Source organism: Hyperolius riggenbachi, chromosome 5 (genome assembly GCF_040937935.1).
Source record: "Hyperolius riggenbachi isolate aHypRig1 chromosome 5, aHypRig1.pri, whole genome shotgun sequence".
NCBI lineage: Eukaryota > Metazoa > Chordata > Amphibia > Anura > Hyperoliidae > Hyperolius > Hyperolius riggenbachi.
This window is the reverse complement of record NC_090650.1, coordinates 356,631,438-356,647,134: the sequence shown is the minus strand read 5'-3', so window position 1 is coordinate 356,647,134 and position 15,697 is coordinate 356,631,438. Positions and strand designations below refer to the sequence as shown.

The window sequence follows — 15,697 nt, the reverse complement described above, 5'->3', positions numbered from 1 at the left end:
CAGTATGTTTGTTTAGGCTGAAGTTCCCCTTTAAACACGTTTCAGTTGAAAAATACATATATTTACATAAATGATTCCTGAAAGAGGGACAAAGGGACAGGGCACCCAAAGAGGTCCTTATGGTCAATATGTTCCTTTTTTTCTCTCTCTTCTTTTTTCTTTTCTATACTAAGTTAAATCCTAATTTGCGGTTTTACTCTCTGTTCACCATAAATCCAAGATAGGTGAACAGAAAACACTGTTTTCTTTTCAGTTTATGATTAAAGTTCTTACAGGATTAAAAAAAATTGAAGGTTTTGAGATTCCCTACTGACTACTGCACAACTCTGTAATCTGTTATACCTTCTAATAAAATGTTTTAAAAACAAAGAGGGACTGTCCCTCCAAAAGAGGGACAGTTGGAGTTATGAGGGTGGCTGGTCTCAGGTATCTGCATTATAAAGGAATGTGGGCATATTTCCTCTTAGGTAGTGTATGCAATGAAGGTATTGTATATAGTGAGGGTATCTGTCATCCCTCAGCATTCCATATGACCCACAGCAGCCCTCCCCATTCTGTAGTGTACTAATCCCTGGCTGAGTGACAGAACACAAAAATCCTCACCCAGCTGCAAAGATCCTCCCTCTATCATCATCCATCCCCTCTCATCACCAGAGGTTCACAGCTTCATCTCCAGGCACAAACCAACTTCACATCAGCTGCTCCAAACTTTTCACAGCGGCTGAATCACAGATTCCCTCTTCCTGCAAGGAGAGATCGTCACATGGATAAGCAAAGTGCAGCAGCCCAGCTGTCTCAGTGATAGAATCTGTGCAGCTCCTCCAGCAAGTCCTGACTGAACTGTGCCGTGATGGGCAACACCTGGAGAGGGCTTCATCTGTTCCAGCTCTGCCTCATTCTTCATACAGGGGCACCAGGCTTCTCCCACTCATACAATAACCGCTATGATGGGTAAGACGGAATATTTATATTTGGTTTATTGCAAATTGATGCTTACATTTTATATATACCTCTCTTTATTGTATGTTGTGTGTAAGTGAGGTTGCCTGTGTGATGACTATACTTTCATGCTTGTGCAGTTCGCATTATTTTACTGCAATGTGAAATCGCAGGCGAAAACGCATTTGTTTCTATTGGGGCCGCTGTGTGTTCAGGAGGCATCTGCGATTCTGTACAGTGTTGAAAAAAAGCATTACTTTCCTGCAGAACACATGCGATTCCTCATTGAAATCCCTGGCTACTGAAAAAAATGGATGCATTAAAACGTAGACACACACACACTCTACCTGGATGATTCGTGTAACATTTGTGACATGTGTCCCATTATAGCAGCAATAGTAAAACTAATTTTACAACCCAACAATCTTTCTTTTAGAAGGACAGATCCTGTTTTGGTACCAAATCCTTGTGTCTCTCCTTACTTCTCATTCGTCCCCCTTTCAGATCTGCAACTGCACACACACATGCGATAATCGTCGTCTGAAACGTCCGATAACGACCATTTCATCCGACGATTGTTATGTGTGTGCAGCGGCCGCTGATCGATATTGCTCTGGCATCGTGAAAGATCCGTCCCGTCGGATTCTTAATGACCCCCGATGCCTGAGCATGACAGTTCACAAATGTTTTACAAGCCCCACCGACCAATTGAAGCCACTCCGTTGTCAGCTGATGGTCACCTTTCCATCGCCCCCTCCACCCCCCCCCCCCCCCCCCCTCCATAGCAACAGAACACAGCGTTTCTCGATCCCTGATGGGCAACAATCCTCGCATGTGTGTTTGTAGCTTTAGAAATGACAAATAAGACAGAAATTAATAATTGAGCCTAATGTACACAAAGTAGTCCCTAAATATGTCTTTTAGGGACATTTCACACTACGTCCGTTGCGTTGCAAAATAATTCTACATGCCAGCTTAGTGCCCATGCAATTCTATGGGGTTGTTCACACTTTTGTGTGCAGATAATCTATGTCCAGTCTCCATTGCAGTTCAGTGCAGTTCAAGTGGGAATCCAGCCTTATGGAAGGATTCACAGTGGTCAGTTGCATAACTCACAGATTATAATGTGTGTGAACTGCAATGGAGACTGGACATAGACATTCATAGAAAGTCTGCATGCAGCAAGTTAGAATAATGTGATCTGTTACAACATAGAACTGTGAACAGGCCCATAGGATTGTATAGGAAGTGAACTGACACACTACCTAGCACTGTGAACCTAGCCTAAAGGAGACATGAAGTGAGAAGAATATGGAGGCCACCACATTTATTTCCATCGGACACCGGACTACCGAGGGAAGCCTCAATAGGATCCTGAGACTTCCCTCTCTTCTGGTAAGTATGTTATTTTGATCCTGAGCTTTGGCTCGGGATTGCTTTAACGTGGCAGGAAACCATTGACTATATTTGGTGGCCCAGAAATAATTTGGCCAATCAGTAAACCCAATAGAAATTGGTAATAAGATGATACTCAGTTCCCTCCACCAACGTTAATTTTGGTCTAGTTGCTGCCCTCCTCTGCTGTTCACGTCTAGTAGGGGATTCTGAACACATTTGGTGGTCCTGTCATCTTTTAGGCAAAATTCTGGAAAGACATTAAAGAGACTCCGTAACAAAAATTGCATCCTGTTTTTTATCATCCTATAAGTTCCAAAAGCTATTCTAATGTGTTCTGGCTTACTGCAGAACTTTCTGCTATCACAGTCTCTGTAATAAATCAATGTATCTTTCCCCTGTCAGACTTGTCGGCCTGTGTCTGGAAGGCTGCCAAGTTCTTCAGTGTTGTGGTTCTGCTATGCATGCCCCCCTCTGCACACTCCAGTGTGTGTTATTTACATAAGCTAGCAGCTTCTCTGCTTATCAGTGAAAGAGAGCTGGAATAAACATCCTCCTCTGTTAGGCTGTGAAAGGAGCTGGGCTGTAACATACTGAGGAATTACACAGACACGGGCAGAGCTGTCTGCAGGAAGCCTGACACTTCAGTGGAAGATAGCTGCAGGGGGAAAGAAACACACAAATGATCTCTTGAGTTTCAAAAGGAAAGCTGTATACAGCCTGCTTGTGTATAGATGTATTTTCTATGTGTGGACATACTGTACATCAACCTACTTCCTGTTTTGGTGGCCATTTTGTTTGTTTATAAACAAACTTTTTAAAACTGTTTTTAACCACTTTTAATGCGGCGAGGAGCGGCGAAATTGTGACAGATGGTAATAGGAGATGTCCCCTAACGCACTGGTATGTTTACTTTTGTGCGATTTTAACAATACAGATTCTCTTTAAGGCCTCCTTATGTTAGATGACTAAAAAAGACACCTCCTTAAATAGGGACATGGCCATCTTTGGGTAGACCTCTTAGCTTCTTCCAGTTTTGAACCTGACCTTTTGTATGGTTGCTAGAAAACAAATTGTTGAGAATTGGAGGACAAAACAGTCCCTAGCCAGAAAGACTGACAAGACAGGTTATCTAGCTTCATTGACCAATGTCAGTCTGACCTGGTTTACCACAACTCTGTGAGGGACATAAGATGGATGAAGCTATACAACTGTTGGACTACATTTCATAATGATTAACTGAGTTGCGTTGCACAGGCAAACTTAGGGCGGGATTACAGCTGCCCAGAATCTCCCCTCAGACTGGGGCCGGTGCAATGTCTGGGGACAGGCACAAGTTGAGACACAAGAATATCTGCAGGTATCCTGCAGCTCATAGCACTGCCCCCTTTCGTTCCCTGCTACACTTGACTTTGGATGTAGCAGCAGCATGTGTTGTACAGAGCATGGAGCAGCTCTGGGGAACTTAACAGAGTAAGGTATAAGTACAGCAATGTGCCCTGCTGTGTGAATGCTTTACTTTCTCCTTCATTAGCAATGTCGGCGGTCCTCATTATTATCTGTATCCAAACTGCTCCTGATTGATCCTGTTGTCAGTCGGTCGGGCAGGAAATTGCATTATGTGTACCCAGCATTATGTCCTACCATATTATTATACTGTACTGTGCGTGGCTGAAGGAGACCTTTCAGGAATCTCCCCGTGAAAATCCTGGGTTTGCCCCTGCATTGCTCCTGGCTGCTTTCTCTTTTATCTATACAATACAATACAATACAATACAATAACATTTGTAAAGCGCTTTTCTCCCATAGGACTCAAAGCGCATAGTTGTGTCTCAGATTAATACAGTGTTGCAGGCTGGGTTGTGTTACAGAGGAGATAGTCAGATGTTCATGAATGCCAGACTGAAGAGGTAGGTTTTCAGTTTAGACTTAAATGCTTCCAGGGATGGAGATGTCCTGGTTGGGTGTGGCAGGGAGTTCCAAAGTGTAGGGGCAGCATGACAAAAGGCTCTGTCTCCAAAGGTTTTGAGGTGGACTCTGGGGGTGACCAAGGTGTTACGTCCTTTTGATCTAAGATTGTGGGGGGTGTGATGCAGTTGCAACAAGTCCTTCAGGTATCCAGGGTCCAGATTGTGCAAGGATTTGAATGTCAGTAAGCCAAACTTAAACAGAATTCTCCATTTTATAGGTAGCCAGTGGAGTGAGCACAGGGTTGGTGTTATGTGCCAATGGCGGGGTTGGCTCGTTAACAGCCTTGCGGCGGCATTCTGTACTAATTGCAGGCGGCGTAAGTCTTTCGTATGCAAGCCTGTGTAGAAGACGTTGCAGTAGTCTAACCTTGATGTGACGAAGGCATGAACTAGGGTTGGAAGACCCTCTGAAGGAATTAGGTGTTTAATCCTTGCAATATTCTTTAGATGAAAGAAGGAATGTTTCACAACAGCTGAGATTTGATTCCTGAAGCTTAATTTCCCATCAATCAGTACTCCCAGGCTGCGCACACAGTCTGAGTTGTTCAGGTCTGAGCTCCCGATCCTTAGCGGTGTTGGTTGGGACTGGGGCTGCTTTGCTGTTGAGCCCTGGCCCTCGATAACAAGAACCTCAGTTTTGCCAGCATTAAGTTTTAGCCAATTATTATTCATCCACTCCTGAAGCTCAGCTAAGCATGCGTTTATTTGTGGAGTAGGGTCTGTGACGCCAGGTTTGAATGACAAATATAGCTGGGTGTCATCAGCATAGCAATGATATGCCAGGCCATGTTTTTGTATGATTTCTCCAAGTGGCAGCATGTATATGGTGAAAAGTAAAGGGGATAATATTGCGCCCTGAGGTATACCGTATTTTAGTGGTAAAGGGTTGGAGAGGAAGGGCCCTAAGGCTACCCTTTGTGTTCTGCCAGCCAGGAAGGAGTTGAACCGGAAGCAGGAGATTTGGGCGCATGAGACAAGTGGACAAAAAGGGCGCCCCATTCACTCCCATTATAAATATCGTTTAATGGGCGCCGAACAGGGAAAAAAAGGCGCCGGAGATTATTAACGTTTTAACAAACGGCGCCCGGAGATTTTTAAGGATTTATAACTATGTTTGTGATGATTTAACTTTACAAAATGAGCCCGTGACGAATAACGTTTATAAAGATACTAAATCACTATTTCTAAAACATTATTATCCACCCAAAAAAATTAATTACATTTTTTTATTTACATTTTTAATTTATTAATGTCTGTAAAACATTATTATCCATAGGGGGTCTTAGGTTTAGGCACCAACAGGGGGGTCTTAGGTTTAGGCACCAACTGGGGGGTCTTAGGTTTAGGCACCACCAGGGTGGTCTTAGGTTTAGGCACCAACAGGGGGGTCTTAGGTTTAGGCACCACCAGGGGGGTCTTAGGTTTAGGCACCACCAGGGGGGTCTTAGGTTTAGGCACCAACTGGGGGGGTCTTAGGTTTAGGCACCAAAAGGGGAGTCTTAGGTTTAGGCACCAACAGGGGGGTCTTAGGTTTAGGCACCAACAGGGGGTCTAGGGGTTGGGGATAGGTACAGGGAGGGTTTTCAACAAACGTAAATATAAGTTTTAGTTTACAAATAGGGAAGATTAACGTTTTAAGAATTGCCGATCTCATACACATTATTTAGTGATTTATAAATTCTTAAAACACTATTTCTAAACGAAATTCTACACAATATTTCAATAAACGATAATACTGTTTATCGTTTACACCACGCGCCCTTTTTTCCCGACGCCCTTTTTTGATGTACGCGTTGAACCACCGGAGAACAATGCCATCTATGCCACAGTACTCTTCTAGCCCGTTGAGCAAGATTTCATGATCGACTGTGTCAAAAGCCGCTGAGAGGTCGAGCAAAATCAGGATGGAACATTGGCCCTTGTCTCTTGCAATGACCAGATCATTGCAAATCTGGGTGAGGGCTGTTTCACAGCTGTGATATTTCCTGAAGCCAGATTGAAGAGGGTCAAGGATGTTGTTTCTGGAGAGCCTGGCTTCAAGTTGGAGGTAGACCGCCTTTTCAATAACTTTTCCCAGAAAGGGGAGGTTTGAGACAGGTCTGTAGCTGTTTAGAGCATCTGGGTCTAAGGATGGTTTCTTGAATAGTGGCCTGACGATTTATCTCTGCCCCTCTTTTCTCTTCCTTTCTTTTCTTTCTCTTTCTTCTCCCTGTTGTCTTTATGTTATCTTCTACTAATAGCATTAAAGTATCATTATGTTTTAACATACCGTCCATGATGTCAACTTAAAGCCCAGCCTAATGTGCATGTGATGAAGCCAGTTATCTTTGCTGGGCTACATCAGTTGCTTTGATTATCTGAAAGTCTGAATAAATAAAAATAAAAGGTAATAAATATGTCAGCCTCCATATTCCTCTCATTTCAGGTGTACTTTGAAAGTGTACTTGAGACGAGCAAAATAAAAAATGTATACACATCTGGGGCTTCCTCCAGCCACCTTCAGGCTGACTGGTCCCTCACCGTCTTCCCAGGCCTTCTGGATCCTCCGCTAGGTGGGCCAGTAATTCCGCCAGTTGGTGCAGACACACTTCAGCCGCACATGCTTCCCCATCGTGCTCCCGCGGCCAGGAGCGTTTTGAGTCTGTGCAGTAGTACTGCGCAGTTCAGTACTCTCCCTGTAACGGGGCCGAGCCACGCATGAGCAGTATGCCCCAACTGGTGAAATTAGCGGCCCGAGGCCTGGAATTGGCAGCCAGGGACCAAGCAGCCTGAAGGGGGCTGAAGAAGCCCAATGTATGTGTACATTTTTTCTTTCGTTAACTCTCAGGTTTCCTTTAACTTCTTCAAGTATTTAAACTTTATGTCTAACCTGTAAATTACTTCATTACATCTTTAAAATTGTAGTGTGCTATTCTAGTAACTTTTGCAGCAGAAAGTGTAGTAATCTATAGATGCTTAAAATATGCCTTTCTCTTACACATTGATCACAGACTGCATAACCAGAAATGTAATGGGGGTGTGTCCTTCCTTAAAGGACAGGTGTACGGTAAAAACAAAAAGCAGGATCTACTTACCTGGAGCTTCCTCCAGCCCCTGGCAGCCGATATGTCCCTCGCCGCAGCTCCGGTGTCCTGGTATCCCCTCCGTTGCAGATGCTGACCTTGCCAGATAAGCATCTTCTGCATGAGCGCGCGCCTGTGCCACTCGCAATTGTGGCCTGGAGCGTTTTGCACTGGCTCAGGTCGGCATCTGCAACGGAGGGGATTCTGGGACACCGGAGCTGCGACGAACTAGGGACAGATAGGCTGCCAGGGGCTGGCGGAAGCCCCAAGTAAGTAGATCCTGTTTTTATGTTTTTACCCCGCACCTGTCCTTTAAATATTTATGTGTTAAAAAAAGTGTCCCTCTTTTTTCACCCCCCACAAAAATTAGGATGCATGCTTTAACCATTGTCACGGCAAGCATGCTTTAACCATTGTCACGTTGGGTGTACAAGGCGCTTCCGCATTGACAACTTCAGGCTTAGTTGACATTGACAGTTATGAGGTCAGTAAAGTGTGTGCATTGAGGGATTGTGAGATGGATTTTAAGATGCCTCATACCATAACTCCTATGAGGACTACAGCGTAATAGATGCCACAACTCGATACACATGTATGGAGCTGAGCCTGGTAACTGCTTGTAAAATATTACATGCAGTGGTTTCTTTGCCATTCTCAGCTGCATTGCCTTCCCACTGCACCCATGTGTACAAGCTGTGCAGTTTCCCCTAATGGTGCATAAATGGCACTGAGGGCTGGTATTTGCTTTCAGAACTGTCTATGTGAATAAAACCTTTGTATTTTTTTTAAAGAAAAGAATACAAATGTCTGTTTCTGCATTTATAGAAAAGATGTAGAATGTAATGCTCTGCTGCACATTGTATGACCCTAGAGAACAATTTCAGGAGCAGAATAGTGTTTACTATCTAAAGGTCCCAGGAAAAATTCCCTGAACTTTTACTGAGGCATAGTGTAAACCGTTTGTGTGGGTGTGTTTGCGTCTCTGTCTGCGTGTGTGTTTGCTTGTTTTAAGGACCATACCCACGGCAAGATTACATCTGTCAAAATGAAAGAGGAACGATTGTTCCAACCAACAGTGTGCAATTATCTTTTAAAGAACAAGTTGCATACAATGGTTACAGGCAGCCGATGTACGATGATGCTCGTGTATTTTGAAACACCATCATGATGGATCAAATTGGATTACTTAGTCTACGAGAACGTAGCTACTCTTAATCAAAATTTAAATTAGAACTTGCTGCCCGCGAAGGAGAGGGGTTAACTTACATATGCTGACACCTATAGCGTTCCACTTGCAGGCCACATAACTCCACGACCTCCTCCTTCAAACCCAGAATGAGGAAGTAGTGGAGTTACATGGACCGTAAGTAGAACGCATCGGCTATAGGCAGCAGCTTAGGAAGGCTAACCCACCCTCTGCCGCGGGCAGAGCTATCTAAATTTTGATTGTGAGTAGTTATGTACTTGTAGCTAACATCGCTACCCGTGTGTACAGATTTTTAAACTATCTGTCCACTAAAGTCTATGGAACTTCCCTATGCATCCTTCTTCGTTTACCGATCCCATCATTGCCACTTTTCTTGTTGTCAATTGCTTTTGTCCACATCCCATCGCTTAAAGCGGATCCGAGATGAAAAACTAACTATAACAAGTAACTTGTCTATATATCTTATCTAAAGTTTAGATAGTTTACACAGCAAATATAGCTGCAAACAGCTTTAATAGAAAATGATTATTTCTTCCTGTGATACAATGACAGCAGCCATGTTGTTTGTAAACATTACACAGAGGCAGGCTTATCTGTATCTTGATCACTAAGCCTGTGAAAAAAAACCTAATCCCTTTCCTCCCTCCTCCCCTCTGCCTCTGAAATCAATGGCTAGTAACACCTCCTCTTCCTCCTGCCCAGACTGAGCTCCCATGAGCTCTTGCTACTGCCAAGGCTCTCTGAAAACCTGTGGGCGTGGTTTATTTAGTTTATAGGGAATTAGAGTATTAAAACAAAAACAAAAACGTATTTGGCTTGAGGAATGCTCTATAAACAATAGGAAAGGAACACAATTATGCAATGAGTAAAAGTTTGCCTCGGATCCACTTTAAGATATTTAGTGTAAAGATCGTGGAAACTTTGTTCATCAGCAGTTTCTGGCAATTCAGTCTTGCAGGGGGTATTTTGGAATACAGAAATAGCCTGAAGTGAACAATTAGCCTCACAATTTAATTGCAGAAGCAATGTAATATTGTTATGCCTCCATATGCAAACAATTATGTTCTCCTCTGCTGGGATTGTATAGCCAGCATGGCACGATGTATTGGGTTTGACTTCTAAGTCATTATTTATGTAAAATGTCTTACATGGATTGCACTGAGACACATTATTGGTGTATTGTGTTTCAGAACTCCAGGGAGTGCAAAAGCTTGACGTAGATCCCTAAGCTTTGCTAATCTTTTGATTTGTAGTAGTTTGGGTTTTATTTTTTAATTGGTTGATGGGGCCATTGGTAAAAAGCTCTCTAATACTATTATACATTAAAAAAAAATTGAATGTTATACTTTGACTTAAGTTAATGGCTGCTATTGAATTAATCACTTATTATTTTTGTAACTATAGACCTTATGGAGGTTTGTGTCACAACTAGGGATGAGCCTGTGAAAGTTGAAAACCTTTTCACTAGAGGGAACTTTTCCATATACACCAAATGATCACATAATGGGGATTTTTATTGAAATGGACATTATGCTTTCTCATTTAAACAGGAAAAAAGGGCACAAGAGCCCTTCTGGAAAAAAAGGCGCCACCAAAAATGTACCTGCTTTGCTGCAAATCGCAGCTTTGCAGTGGAGCCTAAGGGTGTCCAAATTTACATTCTTTGTGGCAATGGCTCCAGACACCCAAATGGGGGTAGGTTGAGGTTGGGGGGTTAAGTGATAGGTGCTGGGGGGTTAAGGGTTAGGTATCGACAGAGGGAGGTCTTAGGGTTAGGCAACAGTAGAGGGAGGTCTTAGGGTTAGGCATTGGTAGAGGGAGGTCTTAGGGTTAGGCATTGGTAAAGGGAGGTCTTAGGGGAAGGCATTGCTAGAGGGAGGTCTTAGGGTTAGGCATGGGTAGAGGGAGGTTTTAGGGCTAGGTATCGACAGAAGGAGGTCTTAGGTTTAGGCATCGGTAGAGGGAGGTTTTAGGGTTAGGCATTGATAGAGGGAGGTCTTAGGGTTAGGCATCGGTAGTGGGAGGTCTTAGTGTTAGGTATCAGTAGAGGGAGATCTTAGGGTTAGGTATCGGTAGAGGAAGGTCCTAGGGTTAGCATCAGTAGAGGGAGGTCTTAGGGTTAGGAGTTGGTAGAGGGAGGTTTTAAGGTTAGGCATCGGTAGAGGGAAGTCTTAGGGTCAGGCATTGGTAGAGGGAGGTGTTAGGGTTAGGTTTCGACAGAGGGAGGTCTTAGGGTTAGGCATTGGTAGAGGGAGGTGTTAGGGTTAGGTTTCGACAGAGGGAGGTCTTAGGGTTAGGCATTGGTAGAGGGAGGTCTTAGGGTTCGGTAGAGAGAGGGTTCTGTGTGAGAGTAGGGTTAGGTTAAGACATAGTGAAATATCGGTAAAGATTACCAATATTTTATTGTTGTAATTAAGTAGTAGAATATCGATAATTTTACAGATATTCTTCTAGCAGCCATCTCCCGTGCACATTTTCCCAGGCGTTTTTTACATAAATGCCTTTCTCATGCATCTTTCACTTTATAGCATTTTGTGAAAATGAGAATTTTTTTTCAAAATTCTTTGTTTGCTTTGTGAAAATTCTTATCTTTGTGAAATTTTGACTGAAAGAAAAGCTATTTTCGCTTATCTCTATTGACTGAAGCAAGGAAAATAGGGGTGTGCCTCATGTACCTAAGCAGCAGAACAATTGAGAAATGAAATAAATAACGCAAAAAGATGATATGGTACTTATGTACAGTATTATCCTGTTGACTGCAGGTTTGACTCAAACAGCTGATACGGCCAGCTCATAAGCATCAGATGGGGGGAGTTTGGTATTAGGCATCGGCGTGTGGTATGTTCAGTGTTAGGCATCAGAGTGTGGGTGGGTAGTGTTAGGCTTTGGAGTGTGGCACGTTTAGTGTTAGGCATCGGAGTGTAGGGAGTTTGGTATTAGGCATCGGTGTGTGGTATTGTTTAGTGTTTGGCATCAGAGTGTGGGTGGTTAGTGTTAGGCATTGGAGGTGGAAGGTTAGTGATAGGCATCAGAGAGGCCAGTAAAACTAGGATGTCCTTCATCCTCCCCATTGTGAAGCTAAGATTAAAGCTGGGTACCCACATAAAGACGGATTGGGGAATCTGCACTGATGAACGATCATTCCTTTCTTTCACGAGCCCGGAAGACGAAAACGATCATTCAAACGATCGCCCAAATTTTCACTAAAATCCATTGACTTAAAGGGAAATCGTAACGATAATTCACAATGACTGTTATGTAAACGGCAAAACAAATGTTCGTCGTGGGTAATCGAATGTCTTTAAACATTGTATACCAAATTTTTGTTAAACGATGTTACACGATGTCATGAAAAACGATTGTTCATCACGAAAAATTGTCGAAAAATGTTTTGGTGGGTATGGACCTTTAGGTTGTCTGAACAACTGATGTCTTCCACCCTCTCCTCCTTATATTGCCAAACTCCTGAAGCCTCGATCAGCTGTTAGGCTGTGTGGGACAGGGAATGGGTAAAATCTTAAGCTGGATATTCACCACTCGACGGGTCCATTCACATCCCCTTGACGACGAACATTCAGCAATTCCTCTTCCTGCAAGTGACCTCACACGGCGTTACACGATGGGCACGAATGGGAATTTAAGTGATTGCGGTACTTTGCATGGAGTCCCCGGGGATCTTAAAGATTTGATCCACTGTGACAGTCGTTTTCAGCTAAACATCGTTTGCATGATCACACTCCTGTACCCATGTTGCGAGATTGCAGAAAAGACCGCTCGTCACTCAAAAAATCCCTGGTTGTCAGTAAAATCATTGGGAAAATCGCATGGCGAGTACGGGCCTTCAGAATTTTGACTTTAAACGGTTGAAAGCGGACTTGAAAAGTTTCACTTACCTGGGGCTTCTGCCAGCCCCCTGCAGCTGTCCTGTGCCCGCGCATACCAAGAATGATCCTCCGGTCCCACGACGCGACTCACTTTCTCTTTCGCCGATCGCCATCCACTGTGCCTGCGCGCGTCCTTGTTTGCGTTCCCGTCCCTGGGAGCGTCCTGCACAGGCCCAGCAGAGATTTTCTCATACTGCGCCTGTGCAGGACGCTCCCAGCCACGCAGTGGACGTCGACTTGTAACTAGGTGGTGAAGAAACGGAGCCATGGCGTGGGACCGGAGGATCTTTGAGTACCGGTGTGGGACAGGACGGCTGCAGGGGGCTGGCAGAAGCCCCAGGTAAGGTAAGTGAATCTCTCTTTTTTTTTTAACACAGGTCTGCTTGAAGCTCAGGAGAAAGGCATCATCTGCAGTTCTGAGCCAGATGTAGGGTCAGCGGAAAATTGCATCTTCCTATAGCAATTCCCTTCTTTTTGGCCATCACATATCTAAAGTAGTGCCAGAGAATGCTGATTGGATTTTCATCATTCATTGCTACAAACAAGCCTGCTCTTCTCAGAGCTATTGGTCACTGCTTCAAATGTCTGTAATGTCAATGGCAGCTTGGTGGAAAGAAGTGATGCCCTTCCATTGGCAGACTAAAGTGTCATGTTTATGGATGGCTTTACAAGTGAATTGACACTTTGACAATCTGTTTTCTAAAAAAAAAATATATATTATTTTGTAGTCCTCAACAAAAAATAAAACTGCATATGGTAATGTGCCTCTGACCCCAGTTCTGGCAGGGTGACCCCCTCTCTGTTCTGTTTCTAGTCTATGGGGGCAGTCTATGGAAGACAGCTGAGCCAACTGATGTTTGAAGAAATTATGAAAAACATGTTGTTCCCTAGCAACATAATATCTACTTCCACTTTCCACCCTTCTTCAAATGATGTAAATGTGAATAGACAGCTGAGCCATGTATTCCTACTGAAAACAGGTCAGAGTGCCAGATTACGCTGCTGGGCTCTGGAGTAAACCACCTGCTGGTCTAACAACAATCACCATCTTGTATCGTTTCCAATAAAAACATGCAGCAGGTTTTACTGTGAACAATTAATCATGCTTAGTACTGCTTTGCTAGCGGGTGGATTTCCCCACCAGGTTGGCCCAACACCGAATTCTCACAATGACCTCAATTCACTAAGCTTTAGCGCATTCGATAATGCTGAAAACAGCTGATTTTACCAATCACCTTCACAAATTCCAATTCACCAAACCTATTACCGCACAGAAAATTAGAGTTACCGACTACCGTGTTTCCCCGAAAAAAAGACACTGTCTTATATTATCTTTTTCTTCAAAATTAGTGCTAGGGCTTATTTTCGGGGAGGTCTTATATTTTATGGGGGTAACGAAAACCCCCTTGTGTATAGCCAGATCCCCCCTTTATCCAGGCCAGACCACCTAAGGCACAGCCAGATCCCCCCCCCCCTTGTTTATTGACAGACCCCTAATATATTTAGACCCCCCCCTAATGTATAGTTAAATCCCCCTTATTTATAGCCAGACACCCTTAATAGCCAGATAACCCCCCTCCCTGCATATTCAGATCCCACTTGTGCATTAGTCCCCCCACCGCTTCCCCCGTGGCTGCTTTACCTCGTGCAGGCTCCCCTCCTTCAGAAAGTCGCATTCCAGTGTTCATAGTCAGACCCCCGGCAGCGTAAATCATACCGCAGCAGATCAGCGGTGAAGTCAGCTAGAGCTTCAGTGTAACAGTACGGTACTTCCGTATGCAGGAAGTAACCAGAGAAGCCACTTCCTGTATACGGAGGCGCTGTTACACTGAATCTGTAGCTGCTTTCACCGCAGATCCCAGCTGATCTGCGGTTTGAATAATTGCTGCCCGGGATCCGACTATGAGCACGGGGATGCGACTTTCTAAACGCGGGGCCGGCAGGAGGTAATGAGGGGGTTGGGGGGGGGTGCGGGGGATGCGGGACGGGACTGCCATTGCCACTAGGGCTTATTTTCAGGGAGGGCTTATATTTCAGGCATGCTGCTGCAGATCTGCTAGGGCTTACTTTAAGGGTAGGTTTTACTTTCGGGGAAACACGGTAGTAAGGTAAATTACTAATTTGTGCATTAATTGCCTCAAGAAATGTAAAAAAAAATTGTAATTCACAAAGATTTATGTATTCGGTAAATAGGACAAAAGTGTTAGATATTTTTCTCCAGCTCCTACCAGCTGATAACTCACTCTCTCCATGCTCTCTCCATGCGGTAACATTGTCAGACAGCCAATAGAGTGAGCCAGGCAGCCAATAGAGAGATCCACACAGCTCTGATTCTCAAAGCAGAGGAAGGTGACATTTTATGAGGCTTTTCTGCATCCCTTTAGATGTGAAAATCCTTATGCTGTTATACAGAAGAGCTTCCCCTGCTGGCTGCAGCACATCTAAAGGAATGCCGGGGATGCACTGGACAGAAACCCCAACTCATACACACACCTTCCTGTCTGACTGCTGACCTGCTCTACAGCTGTAAGTGACGCTTACCATGCAGGGCTTAGTGAATTGAAGCATGTTTGTTCAGTAAATTACCAAACTTCTGCCTCATGCGGAAAATCTTTAGTGAATTTGGGAAAAAAAAGTGTAAAATTCCGAATGCAGTATTTTACCGACCAAAATGATTTTACCGAACTGCCTTTAGTGAACTGAGGCCAATGGGGTGGATTCACAAAAGTATTTTACCAGTATTCACTCCAGTTACGTAGTGCCCATTGCACAATTAGCACGCCTTGTGTAAAGCAGGCTGCACTATGCAACTGGTATAGGTACTAATAAAATAGCCCGTGCTGCCGGCTCTCCTAAATCTGATTGCATTAATCACTTAAAGAACCACTATCGTGAAAAATTGTAAAATTTAAAACATTTGTGTATGCATACAGTGTGTGTACATATATGTGTGTATGCACTATACATTACTTTTTTTTCTTATGTAACTTTCACTTACAGTAGGTACCGTATATCCTAGACTATAAGTCAAGAAATTCAGGTCTGACTCAATAAGGAAAAGTTAGGTGGTCGCCTTATCTTCGAGTCAGACCTCCTTTTCTGACTTTGTACCTGAGAATTGGGTTGTTAGTGGGTGCACAGCTCTCTCTCTCTTCTCCCCCATGCGGATGTGCAGAGCTTATTACAGTGGAATGCATTTACTTATTACACTGCTGGGTGCCGCAACCTTCATCTCTTCAG

General features: G+C 43.8%; 1 protein-coding gene across 2 annotated transcripts in view; it reads left to right on the top strand.

Annotated features, from left to right (window-relative positions):
- Positions 1-661: 661 nt before the first annotated feature.
- The window catches only part of CPA6 (carboxypeptidase A6), a 160,463-nt gene continuing 145,427 nt past the window's right edge, over positions 662-15,697 (top strand). Inside the window, exon 1 of one of the 2 annotated variants that reach the window (XM_068234820.1) lies at positions 662-951. In XM_068234820.1, the coding sequence (XP_068090921.1) occupies positions 851-951 (101 nt within the window). In that variant the 5' untranslated portion in view covers positions 662-850. The remainder of the gene's footprint in view (positions 952-15,697) is intronic. The other variant, XM_068234819.1, reaches the window with a different exon arrangement.